At 39.8% G+C, this 26212-nt stretch overlaps 2 protein-coding genes across 4 annotated transcripts in view; both read right to left on the bottom strand.

The window, feature by feature from the left end:
- Positions 1 to 656: 656 nt before the first annotated feature.
- Positions 657 to 2552, bottom strand: fgf9 (fibroblast growth factor 9). The gene is made up of 4 exons (XM_061088084.1): positions 2531 to 2552; positions 1523 to 1651; positions 1283 to 1386; positions 657 to 839 (listed from the first exon to the last, which is right to left on the bottom strand). The coding sequence occupies exons 1-4, from the start codon at positions 2550 to 2552 to the stop codon at positions 657 to 659; spliced, it is 438 nt and encodes a 145-aa protein (XP_060944067.1).
- A 2584-nt stretch (positions 2553 to 5136) lies between these two features.
- The window catches only part of ccdc93 (coiled-coil domain containing 93), a 40321-nt gene continuing 19245 nt past the window's right edge, over positions 5137 to 26212 (bottom strand). For 2 of the 3 annotated variants that reach the window (XM_061089157.1, XM_061089155.1), the window contains 15 exons: positions 23472 to 23570; positions 22628 to 22678; positions 19123 to 19209; positions 18735 to 18848; positions 14083 to 14145; positions 13673 to 13746; positions 11153 to 11234; positions 10934 to 11005; positions 9972 to 10043; positions 7378 to 7486; positions 7145 to 7227; positions 6894 to 6931; positions 6695 to 6779; positions 6376 to 6489; positions 5137 to 6049 (listed from right to left, as the gene is read on the bottom strand). In XM_061089157.1, coding sequence (XP_060945140.1) covers positions 5993 to 6049; positions 6376 to 6489; positions 6695 to 6779; positions 6894 to 6931; positions 7145 to 7227; positions 7378 to 7486; positions 9972 to 10043; positions 10934 to 11005; positions 11153 to 11234; positions 13673 to 13746; positions 14083 to 14145; positions 18735 to 18848; positions 19123 to 19209; positions 22628 to 22678; positions 23472 to 23570 — 1200 coding nt within the window. In that variant the 3' untranslated portion in view covers positions 5137 to 5992. The remainder of the gene's footprint in view (positions 6050 to 6375; positions 6490 to 6694; positions 6780 to 6893; positions 6932 to 7144; positions 7228 to 7377; positions 7487 to 9971; positions 10044 to 10933; positions 11006 to 11152; positions 11235 to 13672; positions 13747 to 14082; positions 14146 to 18734; positions 18849 to 19122; positions 19210 to 22627; positions 22679 to 23471; positions 23571 to 26212) is intronic. The other variant, XM_061089156.1, reaches the window with a different exon arrangement.

Raw genomic sequence — 26212 nt, forward strand, 5'->3', positions numbered from 1 at the left:
CACTGGTATCAGAAAAAGACCCAGACAATTACCTAGTGTCTTCCCACATGCCACAATTGCTAAACCACTTTTGAATTTGTTACCAAGGTGGCACTGTTTGAGGCAGAGGCCTTTTATAAACTAAATATTTCACTGCTTTTGTTGTTTGAATAATTTCAACAGTAATCCAATCAAAAAACAATTACAGCTACAGACACCAGGGCCTTTTGGAGACTGGTAGAGTGAGCATGGTTGTAAACTCACTATGAAATGAATCCTCTTCGACCTTTGTTTTCATTGAAATTCTACAAGATGACAAGACATGGCCATCAAAATGGGCTAACTCAACACTGACACAATGGGAAATCATTTCTTTCTGGTGAGACTAATCTTTTTGCACTATGGTTACAGTCACAAAGAAAAGTGCATGAATGTTAACCTTGTTTCGGCAAAGAGTATTCACTGTTACTAGTATCCATAACACTGTGTGGCGTCTGTTCTGTCTCACTGAGGTCCATTTTGTCACGTATGTGTGTCAAACATACACGTGTGGAAATGACAAACCTGAAAACTACTGTGTGGAGGTCTGTTGCTCTCCTCACATGATAGACTGGCAACATGAACTATATTTGTAATTTGGCTCTATTTCTCAAAAAGCTGGCTGTCCTGTGCCCGGATCATGGCGGTCTTCTAGGAAGGAAGTGTGTGCAGGACTGGTGGCGGCCCACACTGCTACCTTTTCTGAGGTCTCCTTTGTGGGAAAGAGCCAGGTAGATGCCCGGATGAGACAGAGAGGAATAGGTGGTGTAATGATTTTCTTCCAGGATCTCCTTCAACAAGCAGTCAGCAGAAAAGTGCTCCTGGAAGAGAAAACCACATTTATGATGTCCCATTATGGAGACCTAGCAATATTATCTGTTTTTATGACCCCTCAAAGCGCTTTAGAGTTTGTGACATTAACACACATTCATGCAGTGGCTCTATGTGTATCTATCAAACATCACACACCCACTGCCAACACAGCCATCAGCTGCAATTTGGGGTCAGTATCTTGCTGAAGGACACTACATTTTGTGCAATAAGGAGCAAGGGATCAAACCTCCAACCTTCTTGTTAGTGGATGACCCGCTCTTCCACCTGAGCCACAACCACCCAGCTACCTGTTTATAGTGTTTAGGTACAATCTCATTTTTTTTTTTACATCTACAGCTTTTTTACAGCTCTTTGACTCAGGTTTGAGGAATAAACATATATGATACATTTAAACCATACAGTATTGAAGATGTGAAGGGGGACTACATACCGCGCCATATGCCAGGCCTTCTCGACTCATACAGAGGTACAAACCACTCTCGACTCCTTTGATTCCCACCACTCCATGCTTCATAGCAAACACCTTGAGCCAAGCTTGTTGAGATTTAGAATGCGGAGTAGAGCAAAGCATAAATGAAAGGACCAAATCTACAATACAGACTTGACTTATAAACTTGAAACATTAACACATGGGTAAGATAAGGAGGTTGTATGTGTGGACTGAACTTACAATACTCTGTGGGTTTGTGGATGCCTCCAACAGAGCCACTGGGCAGAATCTGGAGATGGTAGCCAATGCCAACACGGCAGTAAAGCAGCTGCTGTTTGACCCCTTCTTCGACTGGATGAGGACTAGGACCTGCAATGTGAAAAGATAATTTGTTGTTGCTGATGTACAAAGTACTTAAAAAACAGTTATAATTGTTGGTGAAATGCCATGTTATTAGAATTGTTCCTCCTCCTTTTAAGAGATTCCTGGTTTAAAGCCAAAATGGCCGTATGTCGATGTGATGGTGACACAAGGCTTCAAGTAGTCTGAGTTAGAGAAGTGCCTACTGTCCACAGTTATTTTTTTTATTGAATACCTTTTTTCTGCACAGATACAGTTTCCATGCTGAGTGGTGATAGTGATATATTTTAGTATTCACACCAGTAATAAACCTACACACAGCTATCACGAGAAAGGAGATTTAAATCAGACTGCTTACACCTATAGTATTAACTTCAATATATGAAGCAGCTTCTGTATATTAATGATTACAGTGAAAAATTAATCTGTGAACATATACAAAATATGTGTTATCATGTATTATATTAAGACAGTCAAAAATGTCCATTAAGATTTCAGTCTTGTTTGACAACACACATTATGGTGGCAGGAATGGTAAGTTAATTTAATAGTACACTTCCAAAATGACACGCGTTTTCTTGACCCCTGAGGACAGTATACATGCCTTGACCAGCTACACTGTTAAACAAAGTGTGAGCTAATGAAGACCAAAGGAGACAGTCAACAATATTGATAGAAGAAAATCATACCCTAAAGTAAAAGTTACAGAAAGCCCTGAAAGAGATTTGTATGACACATAGTCAGGGTTCTTATTTCCTAACAGCTTTTCTTCCACACCATGTCCCACTAACATCATCATGTTTTCATAACACAGTTTAATCAAGAGCAAAAAAAAACACAAGAGGATAAGCATTAAAGAAAGTTTCCTATGTGCTGTTTGACCTTTACCTTTCAGCAGGGAGTCCCTCATGTGTAGCTTCCAGAGACCTCGGAGGCGAGAGTTGTGGTTTTCAGGTGAAAACACTGGTTGTTGTCTCTTTGCCCCAAATGCATGATCATACACACAGAAAATCAGGAGCAAAAGGAAACCACGCAGCACCAAGAAAACATTCATAGTGAAACATATCAAGCAGCTTCCAGCAGGCAACACAGTGATGTACAACCAACAATCATATCTATTGAGAAAGGTCCACAGTCTCAGATATAGTGAGAATCTGTCCAGCAACACCAGGTAAGGCCTCCTGTTTGTCTAACTCTGCCAAATTTGTGCTCTACCGCACTCTCTGCTCATCTCCTCTTCACTCACTTCCTCCTTTTATCTCTTCGGTGCCTTTGTCTACTCTGAAGCTCTGACAGAGGCACAGTGAGATACTTCCACACATCAGTTATGTATTATCTTACATATCAGTAATACTACCAACATGTGATGTTCTCTGAAGCTCCTGCAGAAAGCATCTTGTTATATTTTCACACTCAATCTCTCCAGTGGTACCCTACAATAACTGATCTAGTTTCATCCCACCATAGAAGGGTTTGGAAAGTACAGTCAGAAAAACTGACCTGCATACATGAAATGTTTTTATGTTCCCCAATCAGACCTTTGATGGACAAGAGTTATGTAAACTGTCTGTGCAGTATCTCAATCACGGTGATTGGAGAGTGAGCTGATAAACCAGCAAGTAGTCTGAGGGAAAAGAACATGGTCCTAATTTAAATACAAACTAACAAATGTTCAGTGATCTTGTGGAAGATAACCTCAACTAATACATTTTTGTTTCTTAGAAAGTTTTACAGAATTATGTTAAAGTTCCAGTGTGTATAATTGAGTGATATCTAGTAGTGAAGTTGCATGATGCAGCTGAATACCCTCTAACCCAGTGGTTCTTAACCTGGGTTTGATCGAACCCCAGGGGTTCGGTGAGTCACTCTCGGGGGTTCGGCAGGGGTCAAGACACACACAGTATAGCCAGGTTCACACTGGCAATATCTGGACGTTTTTGTCGGCCGTCAAAAAATTGGCTGAAGACAATTTGGCAACACACAATTTTTCTTCGCCTTGTCAGATTACAAATATTTTGTTGCTTAGTAAAAATTAGTTACACAAAAGAGAACCTGTAGTAGCCTTCATTTGTCATAAAAACTCAAAAGGTGTTTAGTTTGTCGTGTTTGGACGACTGTAAATAACATGGCGGCCTCCGTTGAGGACCCTCTCCAGATGTAGATATAAAGTATTTGGATATAAAAACGGCTCATTGTGGGGTAAAGAAATTAACTAATTGTTAAATTTAGATGAAACACACCAGGGAAGACATCACTAGGATTATTTTATATTACATTTCTGCCAATAGATCCCTGTCACTTAAATCTTAGACTGAACTTTTAAGTGACAAATACACTACATGTCCAATGGTACATAATTGAGGATCTAAACATTAAACAAGATCTGAAGATGTCATATCAGGCACTGATGCTGTAAAAACCTTAATTCCACTGGTTTCAGTCTTCTAATGTTGAACCTGATTTGTTCCTATTCAGCCAAATGGGCATTAGTGAGGTCCAACCCTGATGTAGGCTGTGGAAATCAGACTCTCAGGTAGTGTTTTGATTTCTGTGTTGGGAGATGGTTGTTGGGCTATGTTCAGTTCAGCCAAGTTCTTCTACACCAGATTGGGAAATCTATTAAACTGTTGACCTGGCTTTGTACATGGGGTAGCAGGAAATAGACACAGTGCATACAGGAAGCATTCCAACCCCTTCAATTTTTCCACTTTTCATGTTGCAGCTTTATGCTTAAATAATCTATCATTCTAAACTCAATACTCCAAAATAACCTAGTGAATATATAGATTGAGACAATTTAGCTAAATTTATTAAGAAAAACTGAAATATCACATTGACCTTCGTATTCAGAGCAGTTAATGGGTACCAAGTTGAAACACCTCCGACAGCCATCACAGCTTTGAGTCCATGACAGTTTCCTCACCCGTGTTTCCATTTTTCTGCCCGTGTTTTCTGCAGAGCCTCTGAAGCTGTCAGGTTGGATGGAGACTGTAGTGCGACAGCCACCATCAGGTCCCTCTAGATATTCAGTCGGATTTGAGGTTCTGAGAGCCTGCTCTTGGAAATTCACCGGTTGTTCCAAACTTCATCCAATTAAGTATTATTGAGGCCACTGACAATTTTCAAATCATCAAAGGTGCAGACACATCTCATAGATGATACTTAAGTTAATTAGATGTTTGAATGTTGAATATTTAATAGATTTGCACAAAGTTTCTGATATTGTTATTATAAAGGTTATTGTAAGTAGATAAATGTGCATTCTTAATCATTTACAATTAATTCATTTTGTGCTGACTAAGTAAGGAACAGATGTCAATTTTCCAGCTTGTGCATGTGTACCAGATCTGAATTGATTTGGAGATTCACAGGATGTTTCAATCATAGATTCATCATGTTACTTTTGACAACACTCTGATAAAAAACCCTGTCTTTAATCAGCACATAGCGTCTAACAGTACACATCTTATCTAAGATTAGTAACACAAGAGACATTTCAATTCTTAAGATCATTTTATTCATTAAATGCTGCTATATTAAGTACCTTATGGTGATTGGGTCGTGAAAGCAAATATAAGACATAAAGTGAGCTCAAGCATTAGAATGACATTCGAGCAGCCTGACTGTAAAATTATATCAAACAAAGAGCAATGCTTAAAGCTTCACCTTGAAAGTTCAAAATACTATGATGGACTTTCAGAACTTAGGTTCATAAATGCCCTATTTATGTATTATCAGTGAAAAAAAAAGTTAAGGCACCTTGAGTTGACATGGGATCAACAGAAACGACATTATCACATTTCTCAAGCTAGAGCAACTGTACAGTATAGTACAGCTTTGAAGGTGTGATGTTAATGTTAACTGAGTAATGATTAAATTTGACATTGTTCGGTCCCACAGTGAAAAGTTGTCAGATATAAGGTTCTGATTAAGAGGATTGTTACAAGGGTCCCAAACATTATTCATCTTGAAAGTCAACAGTTTCAACTTGGTTGGTATTTGGTGACCATCTTGGTTGTTGCAGATGCTGCATTCGCACCTCAGTTGAAGATCACGCCAACATGCGTCAAACCCTCCATAGCTTCTTTTGACTTGATACGTTAAAAGGTTTCTTTGTGTTTTTCAGGCAGCTGGATTTGGCACATGTGAATGCCGAAGTGTCAATATAATATCCTGGACTCTTCTCACAGGTTTTTAGATGCTGGCCTACAAACATATCAGCCATAAAGGATAACAATGAAACAATGTGTGTAATGTTAAAAAACAAACAAACAGTTAACTATGATTAATTTAGCTCATGAGAGGAAATATTTTGTTTATATCAAATAACTTTTTACGCTGTAGTCAGGGTTAAGAAGCTCCTTTGGCTCTCATCTTAGACAGCAGCATTTCATTTTTCCGACACTCCTGGAGAGAAAAAAAACATTGAATCATTACTGTCACATAACTTCTTTGTAACTACTTCATGACTGCACTTCACTTCACTAATATGACGTATGATGAGACAAAATCTAATGATCAATATAAACTTTAGATTGTCTCTTATTTATCTAAATCTTGATCCTATTGTTGACTTTGAGAAATGTGGGTAATTATGTTTATATTTGAATGAATTTTTAAGACTGTAGATATTATTTAATATAAACTGCTTGTTGTGCCAGCAACACCTCTCAGCAAAGTAACTTAATCCACAACTAATAAAGAAGATAATGATATTTGACTATTTTCCTCACCTCCTTAAAGTCCTTGACAGTTTTGAAGTAGAGCCTCTGCTTATCGAGCAGCTCCAGGTATTCATCATTCAGCCGATCTCTCCTCATTTTGTTCTCCTGCTTTTTCTTCTCCATCTGGCAAACCATACAGGCAGAAAGCAGGCGTCACACAAACTGTGTTGTGCTTGTGTTGTAATAGTGTAAACAATGTTAGGACATCTGAATCACTTGTCTGGTTTCTTGTACTGCTTCCACAGCTGTACTTCAATTCAGCAATGATGTTTCCAAATCTATAAAGTCACGTAACTTGAATTATTCTTTAAGAGAGAGTGATTTCTACCTTGATCCGGCTTTGTTTGATTCCCTCCACTATTTGCTCCATCTGTCTGAGGAATTGCTCTTTGGCTGCTGAAGATGACATGGCCCTGGACACCAGCACAGGAGATTACAGCTTTGACACACCGACAGACCATGAAGGTAATGGGAAACTTCTCTTCTCATATTACAAACATACGATAGGTGAGCATATCTATACTTACTGTTGAAAGTTGTCATGAATAGAATTCAGCAGATTCACCTACAGATATGAGAAAACACAATTTTATGAATAATATTTAGAATGTATAATTGTCTGCTGGTGTCTCACTTTAATTAGTTTTTCATTAATATAACTAGTTAAACTGAACAGAGCTGCTAAATTCACAGACAAATCTTAATTTAAAGCCACAGTCTAGAAGAATTCATTATATTAGCATTTTTTTCCCATGTTGCTAACCATGCTGTTACTGACCTCCTTCTCAAGATAAATCTTCTTGTCATCTAATGTGTTATACAGCGTGAAGAACTGTTTGGTCTCTTTGTGTGTTGCAGAAACTGAAAGGCACAAGAAGAATTAGTAGATAGTCTTTGCTCCTAATCTTCTGCTGACATTTAGTGCAATTCATAAGTGGAGATACATCAAATGTCTACTGAATACTTTCCTGGTCTAATTCTGGTTAGACTAGATACAGAAGTGGAAAGCACCTTGGCTGTAGAGTTCAATGAATCTTTTCTGGTACTGGGTCAACTCGGCCCGGCTTGGCACCTCGTCAATCTGCCTCTGCAGGATGGCGATCTCACGGTTCCTCCGAGCCTGAACAGAGTGAAATAACCGCTAGAGTAATTCAGCTCAAAGAGGAGTTTTTCAAATAATAAAACTCAGGTCTCTGTCTTTGTTATATTTCCATTAAATGAAATATGAATTCAAGTATGTGAACAAACCAAGTGAATTTGTTTCAAGAAACTTTGATCATATACTTTTATAATCATATGTTAATAATGGAGGTTCTCGCGTAATTCTCAAAAGAGGCCTTGGCAGATATTTTTTTCAGGTACTATAATATCAAAGAGTGGATAAACCCCATGATATGTTTTTGAATAAAGCTCTTTTTATGTCCTTGACAATGCACAAGAAATTAAGAAAGCTATATCCATGTAAATCTAGACTATTTTCTACCTTACCTATTTCTCCAAAATGCTGGGGGAAAATTTGCAAGAATAAAAGAATAAATATCTCCAGAAACTGCACCAATTTCAATCTATGGTCAGGAAATAATGTTCAAAAGACACCAGTTTAATTACCTAACTGATCATAGTAGAAAAAGGCAGACGGAGGAACTCTGTAGGACTCTGGAACTTATTAATCAGGGTGTTGGGGGTTTGTTATTTTTCTTTTTAATCAAAACGGACGATGTGGCCAATGTTTCGGGTGCAGGGTATTATTTCCAACAAGACTGCTTGATATTCAATATGCCGACTCACATACTCAACCATTATTTAAAATAACTCCTCAATTAATTTGTCATTGCTGTCCCTTCACCTCTATCAGACATTTTTATTGTGCACAGAATACTTTAAACATACACACTTTCCATTATGTTACAAACAGTTTATTCCTGGGAGAGGGAGCACTCACATGTAGCTCTGTCTAAGGTTTCTACGTCCTCCTGATCCATAGCCATTGGTTGGAGCATCATGCAGACAATTTATTTTATGGTCTGGCACAGGGCCTGTACATGGATCCCCAGATCTCTAAGCAACCTGATGGTGGATGTTGCAATGAAACCCCTGCAGCCAGCCTACACAAGCCAAACTATTGCTTTCCAGCCACGTTGCTCTGTCTCAAATGCCATGTCTGCATACCTCTCACTCGCTTCATAGAGCATTAAATGTATGTATTCTATTGATTCTTATTGGGAAATTAGGACAAACGCATTCATACAGTGGATCTATGTGCAGCACTTTTCTCTAAGAGAACTTTTCAAATTGGACGGTACAGAGGTGCAGTGGGCAAGACGACTGCTTTTACCCGTGAGCCACAGCCAGCCGCATTTCGCCCACGTGATGGGACTGTAAGCCGCTGGCCCATTTCCATCTACATTTCCTTGAACACCGATGTCTTTCATCACATCCTCCCATGTCAACCTCTCAGCATGATGTGAAGCTGCCTTTACAATTGTTTGAATTCTCTCAGTTTTTAGATTTAACCTCCATTGTAGCATTTACCGCCCCTGCTATGAAAGTAAAAAAAAAAGTTTCTTCAAGTCAATTTTCACTTTCCCCTCAGTGTCTTGTTCTGATTCTTTATGACTTGCTTCCGTGCTTTTATTTCCCTATTTACTAAACTCCAACTCATCCTTTTCACAGCCTCTGCATACATCATCTTGTTGGATCCCTCACCCTTTACCTTTTCATTACTTCACACCCCCCATAAGCCGTACTATAACTACAGTTACAATATTTTGGTCGTTCATGGTTGATTTCTCATACTTGTGATCTTCCCCAGATCTGGCACATATTTTTCTCCCCTTGCATGTTTTGCTGTATGACCAACTCTTTGACAATTTTATCATCTCATTGGTTTGGGAATGTATCTCTCTGACACTATAGCTTAAGAAGCAAAGAGTCAACTGCAACCGCCAATCACCTCTTACAGTTCCTCCTTTCAGGTTTAATTTAATTCCCTCCATTGTAACTCCGACTGGCACCCCCCAAATCACTCCACTTGCTTCTTCTTTCAATGCGGCTTACACTCGTCACTTTGAATCGTCCAATTTCTCTCATCCAGCAAGCCTGCTCCCTCTTCTCTTCATTCTTAAAAACAATTGACAAATTCCCATGTCTCAAAACCTTAGCCATGTATATATCGCCAACCTGGTTTTTCAACACAGTTCTCAGCTTCTCCAAACTCATTGAAGAAAATCTTCCCTCCTTGCAAAACCCTAATATGTTGAACTCCAACTCTTCTCTGCTCTTTCCTCTACTCCTCCCTCCTCACTTTTTCAACTTATGGCTGTCTTTGAGCTGGTGTTGAGAGGATAATGAGTGAATTTTTTATTTTTTCTGTGAACTATCCCTTTAACGATCGGTGGGATGTAAACAGAGCTAATGACCACACTAGGAAATGTCAGCTGGGTTACCTGAGTGAGTTATCTAATGTCTGAGTAATCTTATTTACTATCTCAAATTTTAGACCAGACAGTGATTAACAATTGATCTGAACATCCAAGTTAATCTATAAGTCAACTACACCATGACCTCCCGCTCCATCAAATCTTTTGTTTAGTTTATTTAGTTACCATGACCAGACGGATCTTCTGTAGTTTATCTCGGTCTGCATTGTACTGTTTGTCTATCAATTGGTTCCTCTCCTGAGAAAAGAAAAAAGGATTAGTATGCAGTATTGTGCATGAACAGCATTCAATGAACACGTTCGTATTTTTTATGAGTGCTGCCCTGAACTAATCCGTTTACAAATAATGTGAAAGCTCCAGTTTTACAACACCGCTTATTTTTAAAATCATCATTGTATAGGCGTGCGGGTGGGTGTGAGTTCTCCCAGACTCCTCATACTGGGAGCACATACGCACACAGGCCCTGGGGCACCGCCCCCCAATCACTCCAACAGAGCGACACCATAGAGTACACTGTAAGAGCAACACACAGTGAGATTAGAGGACCAGAGTCCATTATCGTAAATCAGCCGGTAAGTTACTTTGTTTAAGAACAGTGGCAGCAAAAAGTGAAAATAAAGAGTTTCACTAGGGTCCTCAGCTGCACAACGACCTGCGCAGCTGTTTCATGATCAGGGCAGAAGCACTCAATATAACTAATAAACACCAACACTAATTACAAGTTATTAGGACCTGATCAGTAAATGAAGTCTACTTAGTGTTTGTTTGATTTGCTCCGAAGTTTGTGAGGCTGAATTTAAATGTTGTGCTCACTCAGTACAACGCGAGACGTGACGAGCGCAGCCAGGACTCAGTTTTAAAGTGGCCGGAGGATCCGGATTCATGATCCGACACAATTGATTAATAACTAAATACATCAACGTAAGTTTGTCATCTAAATAATAACTATCCCAATAAAAACTTAACAGATGAACAGTTCATTTTTGGAACTGTGAACTGAATTTTGACTGGTGGGTTTCACGTCCAATTATTTTTTCTCAGGGATTGAAGACTACAATCTACCCTCTCCACTTCTTTTGTTGTATACCGTTTCAGAGAATTGCTCAATTCTAACATGTGCTAGATACCTTTTCCTCTGTATCCTGTCCTGATGCCATTTTCAACTCCTCAATGTTCTGCTGTAGACGGGCCATCTCGTCCTGGTCCACACATCCATGTTAGAGAAAATTCATACAAATTATATACAACTGTCATATAAGACTTAAAAACTAAAGTTATACTATGCTTTACACACAGAGTGGGATAAACAGGATTCAGAATGTGTGCATGTGTGACGAGGTACTCACTCTACAGTGTGTGCGGAAGTCCTGCTCTTGCTGTTTCAGGTTCTCATTCATTGTTACCAGAGCCCTCAGCTTCTCCAACAAGCTGTTTAACGATATAGACACTATTAGATTGTGCTACCACTCAAAGATCACAAGTTTTACAAGTTTTAAGAGGTTGCAATGTCAAATGTCAAAAATTAAAAAAAGTTTGACAACCTCTCAAAACTTTTTGCAAAATGGCAGCAGGAATAATTAAATCCATTTCCATCCTTCAAAACCTGAGTGCTATCACAGACACTAAATCCACGCTTAAAACAGTATTTGGGTCCATTCCATCACCACACTCCAATATCTGCCACAGTGTCAATGTGCCTGTTGATACTCCAAATGTGTGGTTCAATTGAAAACACTTTATTAACAAGACAACCAGTCACTCTGGTGAATACATGGTTCAGTTAAGCGCACATGCATAGATGGTATTTAATTAACACATAATGAACAAGCAAATAGAATCAATCATACAGCACTAAAGTTACAAACAGATGACAGTAAATAGTTCAACTTCAAGAGTTGAAACCATTGAGGAAATAGAGCATATTAATGAAGGGTACAGAAATGAAATTTCGTCACACTACTCCTCTCGCAGTTTTTGTCGTACATGCACAAAGAATACATAAATACGTGCAGCTCGTTCTGGGAATGGTGTGCTATTCCTTCTAAGACATTCTCCAAATGGTTCGCTCGGTAATCACCAAAAACACAGAGAAAAAAAAAGAATCGGAGTCAAAGTCTCTTGCCCATTTAGAGCATGCAGGATATAAAGGAATGGAACTAGGCTGGTTTAAGTCATAATTATCAGATAGATTTAAATTAGTTAACCTTAAAAATGAATCCTCGATGCACACAAACATTAGCCATTGAGTTCCGCAAGGTTCTGTCCCTGGACTGACACTTTCACTTTATACATGCTTTATTTAGGTAACATCATCAGAAAACACCAAGCAAGCTTCAATTGTTACTTAGATAATGAAGCCCAAAACTTCTTACTTCTAAATTCAGACAAAACTGAGGTCATTGTAATTGGCCCTAAACACCTAAGAGAAAGATTTTCTGACCAGATAGTCACCTTGGATGGTATAAACTTGGCCCCCAGCTCTACTGTTAGGAACCTTGGAGATTTGTTTGACCAGGAAATGTCATTAGACCCACATATAAAACAAGTCTCTAGGTAAACTTCCACTAGAGCAATATTATGAAAATTAGGAACATCCTGTCCCAGAAGGTTGCTGAGAAAGTATTCCATACATTTGTTATCTCTAGAGGGGATTATTGTAATTCTTTATTATTAGGATGTCACAGTAAATCTGTGAAAAGCCTCATGTTGGGCCAAAATGCTGAAGTACGAGTGCTGACAAGAACAAGGATAAATCATATGACTCCTGCCTTAGCTTCGCTGCATTGGCTCCCTATAAAAAAACCCGATATAATTCATGATCCTGCTCCTCACATACAAAGCCCTTAACAATCAAGCCCCGTCATATATCAAAGAGCTCATAACACAGACTCTGAGGTGGTGACATGTCATTATAAAGTGAAATTAGTCTGTGAAAACAGGAAGTTTCTCTTACTTTGTTGCTTAAATTTGCGATTTTTCTTCATTCTAAAGTTTGACTATAATCAGCAGCCGCCTTAAGAACAAGGAGAAATCATATGACTCCTGCCTTAGCTTCGCTGCATTGGCTCCCTATAAAAAAAACTATATAATTCATGATCCTGCTCCTCACATACAAAAGCCTTAACAATCAAGCCCCTTCATATATCAAAGAGCTCATAACACAGACTCTGAGGTGGTCACATGTCATTATAAAGTGAAATTAGTCTGTGAAAACAGGAAGTTTCTCTTATTTTGTTGCTTAAATTTGAGATTTGTGTTCATTATAAAGTTTGACTATAATCAGCAGCCGCCTTAAGAACATCGACCAGTCCATGCTTCCTGATAAACTAAAGCTCTGGTGCCTACAGTTTGGCCTGTTACCCAGAATGATGTGGCCACTTACAGTAGTTGACATTCCTATCTCAAGAGTTGAGAACATGGAGAGAATGATCAACTCCTACGTGAAAAAGTGGTTAGATGTCCCAAGATGTCTGAGCAACATCGGTCTTTATGGACACAGCATCCTCGAGCTGCCTATCTCAAGTCATGTAGAGGAGGTAAAATGCAGTCCAAAGACTCATCTATATGGGCTGTTGACTGTTAGCTAATTTCTCCTCATTATATATTGACTTTAATAAATTAAAACACTTTTCCTCTTAATCCAACAGTTGTATCAGATATCCCCTAGTCATTGTTGAAAAGATTCAGAGAATGCATGGGTGTATTGATATTTCTATCCTTCCTCCTGCATACTCAATCCTGGCATATTTCAGCAAGTGAGAATGCATCTTAAATGGGCATGAGTAATAGGGGGACTCTGCACATGTTCAGAGTTTATATGTGAAAACTGCAAAAGAAATTAACAATAATTATTCTCAACCACTCACCCACTGTCAGCCTGCTCCTCCAGCTCTTCTAGAGACTTGACCTCTTTTTCCAGGCTCTCCAAGAGCTGTTTTGCCTAGGAAGATGCAGGATTTCACAATTTTGCCATATTCCCATCTTTTAATGTTCTCCATCTTTAATTTTAAACAAAATAGGATTGCCTTAATTATGCTTCTTTGGCAAGTCCAAGGTTTAAGTGAAAATTTTATCGAGAGTAATTATTTAAAAAAAATGCTTGTGTCTGTAATTATTGTATTGTTTGTATCTCTGCACTATTGAAAATGAGGGTTCTGCCGAAATGTTCCTACCAAGACTTAAACAATAACTCTGTAATCAATGTTTTTTTGTCAAATTGCTGGCATTGTTCTCCTGTGCCGTTTGGTTTCATGACAACATTTTAGCTTCATCTTACCTTCATCAGTTTTCTCTTGACCTCGTCACAGCCTGTCTTCACCTCTGCATGCCTGGCTTTTAGCTGCCATAAATATATGAATACTTATTAATGACAATTATAACACCTTCCCTGATCACTGATTGAAATCATTGTAAGCTTAATTTTGTTAAAATTAAAAATTCATAATGGCCCACATGGGGTGTAACCCAAGGTCGGAACAATAAATAACTAAACTTACAAGAAGTTATATTGCAGGTTAAAGAAGAATCATGTTATAGTGCTACAAAGAATGTTTTATGTCTATAGAATGTCCATAAAGGTAATAACGTTTAAAGTGATATCACATTGGTGAATGAATTAAATTCTCACACTCACGAAGCTGAAACAAAAGGCAATAATTTGCCTGTACAAGATAAATACAAATTGCTGCAGTAAGGGCCACAAAAGAACTAAGTCATCAAAATATAACACCAAATCAGTCCAACTTCAAGGATATCAATCCATCCCTTTAGGAAGCACAAGGTGCAATAGAGGCAAAAGCAAGACAACCCCCAAAAAGGGAATGGTTGTGCATGTGGTTGCCACAGACAAGTCTTCTCCAGTTTTGTGTTCTGCTAGTGTCCTTGTCTCTACTGGTAGCATGAGGCTGTACCTGCACCCAAATCAGGTTGTACGGGCAGTCCAGCTCTTCCAAGATGGCACATCTATACATGCAGTCGCAAGAAGATTTGCTGTCTCCCAGCACATTCTCAAGAGCATGGAAGAGATACCAGGAGTCCAACTGCTACATATAGAGAACTGGACAGGGCCCTAGAAGGGCATAAAACCAGCAGCAGGACCGGTATCTGCTCCTTTGTGTGAGGAGGAACAGAAGGAGCACTGCCAGAGCCCTACACAAGAACCTCCAGCAGGCTACTGGTGTGCATGTTTCTGAACAAACTCTCAGAAACAGAATCCATGAGGGTGTCATTAGGGCCTGACATCCTTTAGTGGGACCTGTGCTCACAGCCCAGCACCATGGAGCTCCATTGGCATTCGCCAGAGAACATCAGAATTGGCAGGTCTGCCACTGGCGCCCTGTTCTCTTCACGGATGAGCAGGTTCACACTGATCACACTTGACAGGCGTGAAAAAGTCTGGAGATGCTGTGGTGAATGTTATGCTGCCTGTAACATCATCAAGATGACCGGTTTGGTGGTGGGTCCGGATGGTCTGGGCAGGCATATCCTTGGAGGGTTGCACAGACGGGAGGCTGGTATATATTGAATATACTTGATGTATGAACGTAACATTTGTACAGTGATTAAGAGGGTATTTAAAATATCAATATATATATATATATTGTGTATTGTGATATAGCTAATAGTATTCCGATATTTATTTTTGGCCGTATTGCCCAGCCCTACTTGCACAGTCCTCCATGTCATTTCAAACGGTACCCTGACTGCTGTTAGGATGAAATCCTCAAAGCAATTGTCAGACCTCAAGCTGGGCCCTGGGTTCCTCCTGGTGAAGGACAATGCCCAGCTTCATGTGGCCATTGTATGTAGGCAGTTCCTGTATGACGAAGGCATTAATGCCATTGACTGGCCCTCATATTCCCCTGACCTAAATTAAGCACCTATGGGACGTTCTGTGATGAGTTGCAGGTTGATCCACCAGTTGGATATCAATGGAAACCAATTGACCATTTTACTTTAAGTAAAAAGCCATCAATGGGTTGTCTATTTTGGTTTTCATTGACTGTTAATACATTTTGTTATCAAAAAATTATACAATGTACATCAGAAAAGATTTTCAAGTTTAATAATTTGTTCATCAATATCTAATGTGTGATTTAAGTGTTCCGTAAAAATTTTTTTTGAGCATTGTAAAAATAAGCCCTTTCAATGTGTTAATGAATGTGTCCAACCAAATGAGAACAGACTACATGCAATATACAAGTTCTAAATGTATTGTCTGTTCTATTGGAATTATTGTACCCTATGTTGACCTGGTGAGTGTAACCTGTGTTTTGTTTACATGTTGGTTCTGAACCAACGCCATTAACAAATAGTTTTGTGTTCTTACACTACTGTTCAAAAGTTTGGGGTCACCCAGACAATTTCGTGTTTTCCATTAAAACTCACTTTAATGTATAAAATGAGTTGCAAAATGAATAGAAAATATAGTCAAGACATTGACAATGTTAGAAATAATGATTTTTATTTGAAATATTAATGGTGTTCTTCAAACTTTACTTTCGTCAAAGAATGCTCCGTTTGCAGCAATTACAGCATTGCAGACCTTTGGCATTCTAGCTGTTAATTTGTTGAGGTAATCTGTAGAAATTTCACCCCACACTTCCTGAAGCACCTCCCACAAGTTGGATTGGCTTAATGGGCACTTCTTGCGTACCATACAGTCAAGCTGCTCCCACAACAGCTCAACGGGGTTGAGATCTGGTGACTGCGCTGGCCACTCCATTACAGACAGCATACTAGCTGCCTGCTTCTTCCCTAAATAGTTCTTGCATAATTTGGAGGTGTGCTTTGGGTCATTGTCCTGTTGTAGGAGGAAATTGGCTCCAATCAAGCGCTGTCCACAGGGTATGGCATGGTGTTGCAAAATGGAGTGATAGCCTTCCTTATTTAAATTCCCTTTTACCATGTACAAATCTCCCACTATACCAGCACCAAAGCAGCCCCAGAGCATCACATTACCTCCACCATGCTTGACAGATGGCATCAGGCACTCTTCCAGCATCTTTTCACCTGTTCTGAGTGTCACAAATGTTCTTCTGTGTGATCCAAACAACTCAAACTTTGATTCGTCTGTCCATAACACTTTTTTCCAGTCTTCCTCTGTCCAATGTCTGTGTTCTTTTGGCCATATCAATCTTTTATTTTTATTAGCCAGTCTCAGATATGGCTTTTTCTTTGCAACTCTGATTAGAAGGCCAGCATCCCGGAGTTGCCTCTTCACTGTAGATGTTGAAACTGGCGTTTTGTGGGTACCATTTAAAGAAGCTGCCAGTTGAGGACCTTGAGGCGTCTATTTCTCAAACTAGAGACTCTAATATACTTGTCTTTTTGCTGAGTTGTGCACCGGGGCCTCCCACTTCTCCTTCTACTCTGGTTAGAGCCCGTTTGTACTGTTCTCTGAAGGGAGTAGTACACACTAGGGCTGCTCGATTATGAAAAGAATCATAATCACGATTATTTTGAACAAAAACGAAATCACGATTATTCAAACGATTATTAATATGTGCCCTTATTCTGAAGTCTATGCTTTATATTCATTTTTAAATGACTAACCGGAAGTACCAGTCACTTCCGGTTCCGGTAAACACTGATTACGGCTGCGTGTCTTATTCCTCCGTGAAACCAGGATATCGGTGCCCGGCTATTCAAACCCTTAATGATGGCAACATTAACACTCTCCATAAAAACACTTTGTAACTGAGAACTTTGAAATTTCCTCTCATTATTAAATGTCCCCATCTGCCCCCCCATGACAAGCACACAGAGAGAGAGAGAGAGAGAGAGAGAGAGAGAGAGAGAGAGAGAGAGAGAGAAAGAGAGGGGTGGGGGGGGGGCTATGAGGACCATCATCATTTACCCCCGAACCCCGACATTGAACAGGTTCCATACAACAACAAGCGGAGAATCGCGAGCTGACTCGCGCGGGTCCGGTGAGAACAGCCGGCGGCTGCACGCTAAAGAGAGTGGACGCTGCGCGGCGCGACCGCTACACCGTGTGGTGCTGCTCCTTGGATTCAAAGAATCCGACGTGTTCCCATACAACATAACTTTTTTACACTTTTTGTCGATCAGACGGGGCTGCCCTCCCTCTGCCATTTTCCACTCACAAGGTTTTTTAAATACCTCCGGTCCCCATGCACACAACTCGCCTCCTTCACTTCACAGCTGCTGGAGAGTGAGTGCCAGTCAGCGGGGCCTGAATGCTCCGGGGGAGGGGCTGAATTGCGAATGCGCGTCTCTTTCTAAAAAATAATCGTTTCAACTCGATTATAGTAGTTTGGAGATCGTTTGACCCAATAATCGTAATCACGATTAAATTTCCAATAATTGAGCAGCCCTAGTACACACCGTTGTAGGAAATGTTCAGTTCCCTCTCAATTTCTAGCATGGAATAGCCTTAATTTCTAAGAACAAGAATAGACTGGCGAGTTTCACATGAAAGTTCTCTTTTTCTGGCCATTTTGAGAGTGTAATCGAACGCACAAATGTGATGCTCCAGATACTCAAATAGCTCAAAGGAAGGCCAGTTTTACAGCTTCTCTCACCAGCTAAACAGTTTTCAGATGTGCTAACATAATTGCACAAGGGTTTTCAAGGGTTTTCTAATCATCCATTAGAACACTGGAGTGATAGTTGCTGGAAATTGGCCTCTATACATCTATGTAGATATTTAATAAAAAAACAGACGTTTCCACCTACAATAGTCATTTACCACATTAACAATGTATAGAGTGTATTTCTGATGAATTTAATGTTATCTTCATTGAAAAAACTGTGTTTTTTTTTTTAAATAAGGACATTTCTAAGTGACCCCAAACTTTTGAACAGTAGTGTATGTCAACCAAGTGATTGCAGAAGTGTTTGAAACAGTGGAAGGCATAACATGGTTTAAGTGGACTGAAAAGTAGACCACAGTGAACTGCTCACCTCCTCCAATTGTTTCGTTTTTTGCTGGATCTGTTTGGTGAGCGAGGTGACCGCCCTGTGGTGTTGCTGCAACGGACCGTAGAGCTCTGAACGCTCCTCTGAGATCAGCTCTGACTGTTTTGCACACAATTATTACAATAAGGTATTATTACAAAAAATGAATGCTAATGGATGAAAGATAGTAACATAAATGTTAATACACAGGGACTATACTCAAATGGTCCTGATGTTACATGCAACATTGAACATTATTGAACACAACTTTATGAGCATACATCACAATTAAGTGTCACTGTGCTCTGACTGATTCCCTTTGACCTTGAGCAGTAGAAAATATAATTTAGTCTGCTCCTTTAATTAAAACTGACATTGTTAGTTTAAGACTCACCTTCTCAGCATACTCAGAGGCAATCTGTTTGATTTCTTCAGACTGCAGTCCAACTATCTGACCCACTGCACTCGCTGTCAGCTTCCCCTGCAGAATGACAAATCTCAGTCACAACCAGTGTTAATTTTGGCAGCTATTTTTGATTTAGTCTTAGTCTTTAGACGAAAATGCATATCAGTTTTAGTCACATTTAGTCATTTTTATCCTTCTTAGTTTTAGTCTAGTTTTCGTCGACGAAAACTCAGAACATTTTAGTCTAGTTGTAGTCGACAAACTAATTACATTTTAGTCTAGTTTTAGTCACATTTAATAGCCACATTAAACTCCTTATCTTCCCTTCTCAGGTCCAGGGACCCCCTGTGTTGCGTCTACAACTGCGTATAGTCTAGCTTTCAGTACTTAGGTTGTCCATTAGATATCCCTCCTATAGGTCTATAGCAGGGGTCGGCAACCTTTACTATCAAAAGAGCCATTTTGCCCCCTCTTCCCCTAAATAAAATTTGTCTGGAGCCGCAAAACATATTTGATAACAAAGCTGATAAAATTTTATATAAAGTTATACTATACTAATCTGTAGATTATTTCATTTATGAAATTATAGAACAACAATAAAGAAAACTGTGGACATTTTATTTATTTTTACCTGTTACAACAAAGGGAAACACCAAATGCTTATGAAGAGGAGAAGAAAATACACAGGCAAGTGTAGGCTTTGTAGGGTTATTTGAGTCATCCCCATATTTGTGGGAAATGTATGAAATAAGAAGTGCCCTATTTTGAAATAAATAAAACATATAGCTGCAGCCTATATATTTTAGTTGGCGAAATGTGAAAACAAAAAGTGAAAGCAGATCAGACTGGAGGAGGACACAGAAACTGAAGCTCGGTAGAAACACCTGCAGCTTCTGCTCTGATTCAGAAGCTGCGGCGCTGATCTCAGAGCAGCTGAGACCAGAGAAACTCTGTGTTTTCACTGTTTCCATAGTTAAGAAGCAGCCGGTGAGTCAGTGACCGGCTGCTTCACGTGAACGAGCTCTGATCTCCCTGTGTCTCTCTGAGCGAGTGCACGGCGGCAGGGGGCGGAGCCGCGGGACCGGATTGATCTGGGAGCACACACACACGCGCACACACACAGACACACACACTTGCTGCTCCGGGTACTTCATGACGGCCTGATACGATTATGTTTTTAAAAATTGTTGTGACTTAGTCAACCGCCAACATTTTCGTTTCGTCTCGTCTCGTTAACGAAAATTAAAATAGATTTCGTCATAGCTTTTATTTTCAAAGATCCGTTTCGTTACGTCTTCGTCTCGTCTTAGTCATGGGAAGAGGGGCGTTAACGAATATTTTTCGTTATCGTTATCGTCAACGAAATTAACACTGGTCTAGGGATGAGTATTGATAAGATTTTAACGATTCCGATTCCTTATCGATTCCTGCTTATCGATTCGATTCCTTATCGATTCTTTTTGGGCAAGGGGGGGAAAAAAGAGCACAAACGGGTTTATTTACGCCGAGCGACGACGCAGTTGCCGCCGAGCTACTCCGGGTTGCTGTCGCGTCGCTACTGCCCATCACTGATAATGGGAGACCAATGCCGGAGCTAAAATGTATGCTTCAAACGACGGGACAGAAGATAACTCGATCGACTACGCACAATAAAGGCAAATTGCTTCACACAAGTTTGAGGAGCTTACCTTGTAAAGGTCACCGCAGTGCACTTTATGGAACGAAAAAGTTACATATGTCATGGGTCAGACACCTTAAAACTATAGGAATGAGGAAATGGATCTATGTATGCATTTGTTTATTATTTGTGTGATTGTTTATTATTTGTGTGATTATGTATATATGGGGTTTTTGTAAAGGAAATGTGTTAAATATGGGGAAGTGACGTCCCGACAAGGGGTGTTTTTTTTGGAGCTGCGGGCTAGCGGTGCGGCCAGAGGTTCGAGGAACTGGAAATCATTTACAACTTGCAAATTATTTTTCTCTGGAACGGGATTATTGCCTGGGAGTTTTGTAAGGGATTATATCGTGGACTGAACATTTTTCTGGGCACTGGAAGGGGGTGAGAAAGCGTGGACTTTGATTTGTTTGCGACACTCACCTCGCCACACCTGCAGACAATTTGTTTTGGACGTTTGTTTGGGGATTATGTATGGACTTGGGGTGGGAAAATATTGATGTTTGAGTGTGTAAATAGCTTGTTTATGTTCATGGGTCCGCCAATGTTTGCGGACACGGGGGTATGTGGGGTTTGATTTCTGTTTTGTGTGAATACAGGATATTATAAGCAACCTGTTTGAGTGTTTTTCGTTTATATATATATTTAGTTAATGTTTGGTAAGACCGATAACAAGGTTATCGGTCCAATTAGTGATTTTTCGTTTATGTTAACTTGTTCAGGCAGCGTGCAACGAACACAGCGGGTCGGGTCCGCCCGTGTCCTTAAAATTTAATGCGTAACTTTTCCCTGGGGTCTGATCAGGGCGATTTGTTACAACCTTGGATAGAAAGAGATGCAGCGCTATCGTTAGCTGCGCTGCTGCAAGCATCAAACACATGACACACCTGTAACTTCATTCCATGCGTGTTCAAATGCTTCATCATATTGGTGGTATTTCCTCCCTTCGACGAAATAGCCCTTTTGCACGCATTGCAAGTGGCGTTGCTGTCATTTTGTCGTGTGAAATACAACCAGACTTTAGATCGCTTCTGCCTGGTTGACATGTTTGCTGCTGTCTGAATGAAAAAGTTTGCGCATGCGCAACGGCACAGGGAACCGTTAGCAGAATCGTTAAAGAATTTCGCTAACGATTCCAAGGAATTGGTTCACTGGGAACCGGTTCTAAACAAGAACCGGTTCTCGATTCCCATCCCTACACTGGTCACAACCACACATCACTGAACATTAATTTGTTCAGTTTACACTGAATGCAATGCCACAAAACCTTCAATTGCCAAGACCTGCATTTAACAGGCATCACAGAGCAGGTCTCTTAACTGACCAAAACGGCTCAAGAATAACAAATTTGTTTATTCTACTTTCAGGAGTATTTTTAGATTTGTTTTTTTCTTAGAAATTAGGAGAGCTCCAGGGGTGCCCTCAAATGTAACCTAGAGTTACCATGAGATGGCTTTCAGGTAGAAATATTCCATGAAAGGATAGATGCTTTGTGAAATCTTGATGACACTAAGTTTAGAAAAAAATTACAATGATTTATTAAACTGACCTTGGGCGGGATACAGCAAAAACTGATTGGACCATATAAAATGTTCCAGTAAAACAAATGATTCTGTCACAACCAACAATTCTTCAACTCAAAAAACTTTGATTGTGTTTATGCATAATGTCGATGAGGAGAGTCCTTAGTGAGAGTGGTCACCTGCATAGTGAAGGATACTACAATTCCAGATTAATAGAGGAATATTGTGGTGATTAATTTCTTACGAGTCAGTAAGGTTAGAGAAAGAACACAGAAAAAAGATTTCTGTCTACCTCTTCATTCACCATAGCAGCCATGCTGGTCATCAGAGTTTTGATTCGCATCTAAGAGAAAAAACAAAATTGCATTTTAAAAGGCAGAAAATTCTATGTTAAGTTTCACTGTACTTTACAGACAGATGCAAGGTGCAGATGGTACAAACGCAGTCTTGTTCTACACTCCCTGTGGAAACACAAATTATTGTAATGCATTTCCTTAACCAGAAGTCATGAATAGACAGCAACAGTCAGGATCTGGACCCAGAATCCATCCTATCTAGACTCGGACGTATTACAGATAAATCATTGACAATTGTCAAAGTTTGACAGAGCGCTTCTAATTGAACAGATGTAGCTTTATTGCAGCCTAGGAAACTCACTGTCAAATCTATGAATTCCAATAAGCATTCTGAGCCCAACTGGTGTGAGGAGAGTAGGAGGAATACACAGTGAGTAAAAAGCGGGTTGGATTTAAGAGGACAAGAAAGAAGAAAGCAGGTGGTAAAGCTGTTCAGTTGTTAAGATGTGATGAAATTTGTTAGAGAAAAAGATGAAAAGGTGAAATTAAGTTTACACTTTTTAAAATATTTTCTCTGAAATTAAGTAATTATTTAAGGATTAAAAAAAATTGTTAGTGATTTTGGTTTTTACTTATTTCTAATCCCTCTATTATATATAAATATTTTCTCTTGCCTCGTTTCTTAAGTGTATCATGCATTATATTTCACATATCTAGCTGTCAGGCATAATTAACTGCAATTAAATAAAATCAACTTCCTACAAATTTTTGCTACTTCAACGAATTTGTAAAAGGTCTACTTTTGCCCTTTATCTGTAACGCAGTACATAAAGTACTCACCTCCTCTGCTGCCTGCAGGTCGTCTTCTTCTGACACCTCTACCATCCCAGGAGGGGTCATTTGAGTGCCGCTGGCCAGCAAAGCCTTTTCCTCATCCACCTAGTGGAGGGAAGACACATTTCATACCAACTAAGTTATCGTCTACCATCCAGCTCCCACAATGACAGCCCCTGCAGCGGCAGAACAATAACCAGTGCTCTCAACAAGCAGCAACTAATATGTAAAGTAAATTTTATCACGGTGGGTTGGGACCTTTAATTCTATTTTGCTTTTTGATATGTGAGATTGAATGTATGTTAATACGAAGCCTTGTTCAGATCTGTTCCTGTTAGCTCGTATCTGTCTCCACCTTGTGCAGTGCTGCAAAAGCATGCACACAAACATGTTGCGATAAGAGCAGAAAAGCTGTGTTGTATTGGGTGTTAAAAGTGACAGAATTAGAATTTCTTTGCTCACTGGTACACCTTTCCACCTAGCAGTTCAAGGGCTGCTTCAGGGCCAGTGCCTAATCCAGAACGAACTCTTTGTTTTCAAAAGCCTAAGAACTGACTTTTTGCCAGAAAAACTGGTTCAATTCTGGTACCAACACAGAACCGCTTATGTCAGGGGCTGGGGGCAGATTTATCATTAAGAAAAGGACCATTGTAAGAGACAAACTTTAAAAAAGTTGGTGTAGTCTGCCATTATTGATGTTTCTCTTGAAGTTGATGCCAGAGTTACTCAGAAATCCGAGACGTATAAGTAACGTTTACAGTGACGCAATGACTTAGCCTTAAGGCCGGCGCATGCTTCTGCGTTTTCACAGGCCTGGAGACGCAGGAGCCCTTCCGGGCTCCTCACGCCCCTTCGTACGTCCTTACGTGCGTCGGCCAATTTTTCTAACTAGACGGCAAAGCCCCGCAAGCGTCACCCGGCCGCAAGGGCTGTGATTGGTCTGCTGACTACATCATTTCCGGAGTGGCATTTCCGGTTCATGCCCGGAAACCACAGAATATTTAGAAGAACGAATATGGACCAAATAGAAGAGCACTTGGCAGAAGAGATCCGAAACTATGACCACTAGTATAACCCGTCACTGACCGGTGGATTTTTCCGCCAGAAAAAGGCTCTGAGGAGCCGCCGTGGCGATGTATATAAATCGCTCCTCTTCGTGCCACACACGAAGAAGAGCCGACTTCGACAAAAAACATTACTCCGCCTAGTGTTCTGGCGGGGAATTGCATGGAAACCCGCGCAACGGTTGGAAAACCATGAATGACAACGAGTCCTGCGTTACAGCTGCGTGCCTGCGGGCCCCTGACAACGCAGAAGCATGCTCCGGCCTTTAGCCCTTGGAAAAGCGGTTTGCAAGAATGACTCCGAACCAGCTCCAGCATCAGCCCAGGTCCACCTTGGTTGAAAAGGTTATGTTATGGTTGGAGAGCTGACATTTAAACGTGTCTGATGAAAAAATTATTTTATCAATAATTATTCCAAGAATTTCTCTTGATGAACTAGATATGCTCATTTCATAACTTCATCACTCAGCCTGGCATGAATGTTTAATCGTGTTAGTAATATGTATGGCAAAATAATTGAGAATTTCAAACAGTTTAGACAGACAGACAGACAGACAGACAGACAGACAGACAGACAGACAGACAGACAGACAGACAGACAGACAGACAGACAGACAGACAGACAGACAAACACGCAGACAGACACACAGACACACAGACACACAGGCAGACAGACACACAGACACACAGACACACAGACACACAGGTCAATCTGAGGAGGGCTGTTTTAGACAGGGTAAAAAGGGTGCTGTTTTAAATGATCCTTGTGGTATTTTGACCAAAAAATGTTATAGACATTTCATTAAGACCCCAAGGAACCATATCAACTTGGTAAAATGGGCATTATATGTCTCCTTTAAAATCATGAATAAAAAAAATTCCTGCTAGTGGCTGACATTGAAAAAAGATTTTAAGTGATCTTTTCTTGGGAAATTACTGTAGGCAATAACCTGAATACAAACGATTAATTGATTCATAAACGATTACTAAATTTTAGTAATCAAATATTTTGAAAACTAATTATCTGAGTAGTTTTGAGGTTAGGGTTTATATAGCTGTCTCGAATTAAGGTTCAGAAAATGCCCCTGCATGCCTTGAAATCACAAATATTAGGGGAAAACTAAGCAATAGAAATGAATTATGTTGACAAATCCACATAGTTCTGTCCTACATTACATGGTATCAGAGTATATTTGGACATAACTACTGCTATAACATTGCTGTGTTATTTTGGTGATAACTGACAAAAAAGTGACTGCAGACGACATGTTGCAATTTAGACATAAGGTAGCTTCTCACGTTGCTTTTAACATCCTTTCTCTGACGAGAGTGGTGACAACGAGAGTATCAAGCTTCTTATCTAATTTTAGACAGTGGTCATATAGTGTACAGCAATAAAGACAATTTACTTCTTCTCTCAGCTTTCACACAGTGCACCAGGCGAAGTGACGTTAACTTGAGTTGACAACAGCAGCGATTGTTAGTTTTTGTGCAATCAGTAAAAGACCAATTAAGATCTCTATTTATAACCACATGTTAAACAGACATGTAGAAAATAATTTGTGTAGTTTTAACTGGTCTACAGTTGACATGTTTAACTAAACAACAGTGTAGTGGTTAAATGGCGAGTTGTTACAGTGAACCCAAAACCAAAGCGTCTGTTGAGTGATTGTTAGTTTACCA

Source organism: Limanda limanda, chromosome 16 (genome assembly GCF_963576545.1).
Source record: "Limanda limanda chromosome 16, fLimLim1.1, whole genome shotgun sequence".
NCBI lineage: Eukaryota > Metazoa > Chordata > Actinopteri > Pleuronectiformes > Pleuronectidae > Limanda > Limanda limanda.

What these genes read in the sequence shown, in the direction of transcription:
- fgf9 (XM_061088084.1), bottom strand. Translation starts at nt 2,552, where the DNA reads ATGAGGGACTCCCTGCTGAAAG. An exon ending in CCACAAACCCACAGAGTATT is followed by an intron (nt 1,387 to 1,522) that starts GTAAGTTCAGTC and finishes AATCTCAACAAG; the next exon opens with CTTGGCTCAAGGTGTTTGCT. An exon ending in AAGGCCTGGCATATGGCGCG is followed by an intron (nt 840 to 1,282) that starts GTATGTAGTCCC and finishes TTTCTCTTCCAG; the next exon opens with GAGCACTTTTCTGCTGACTG.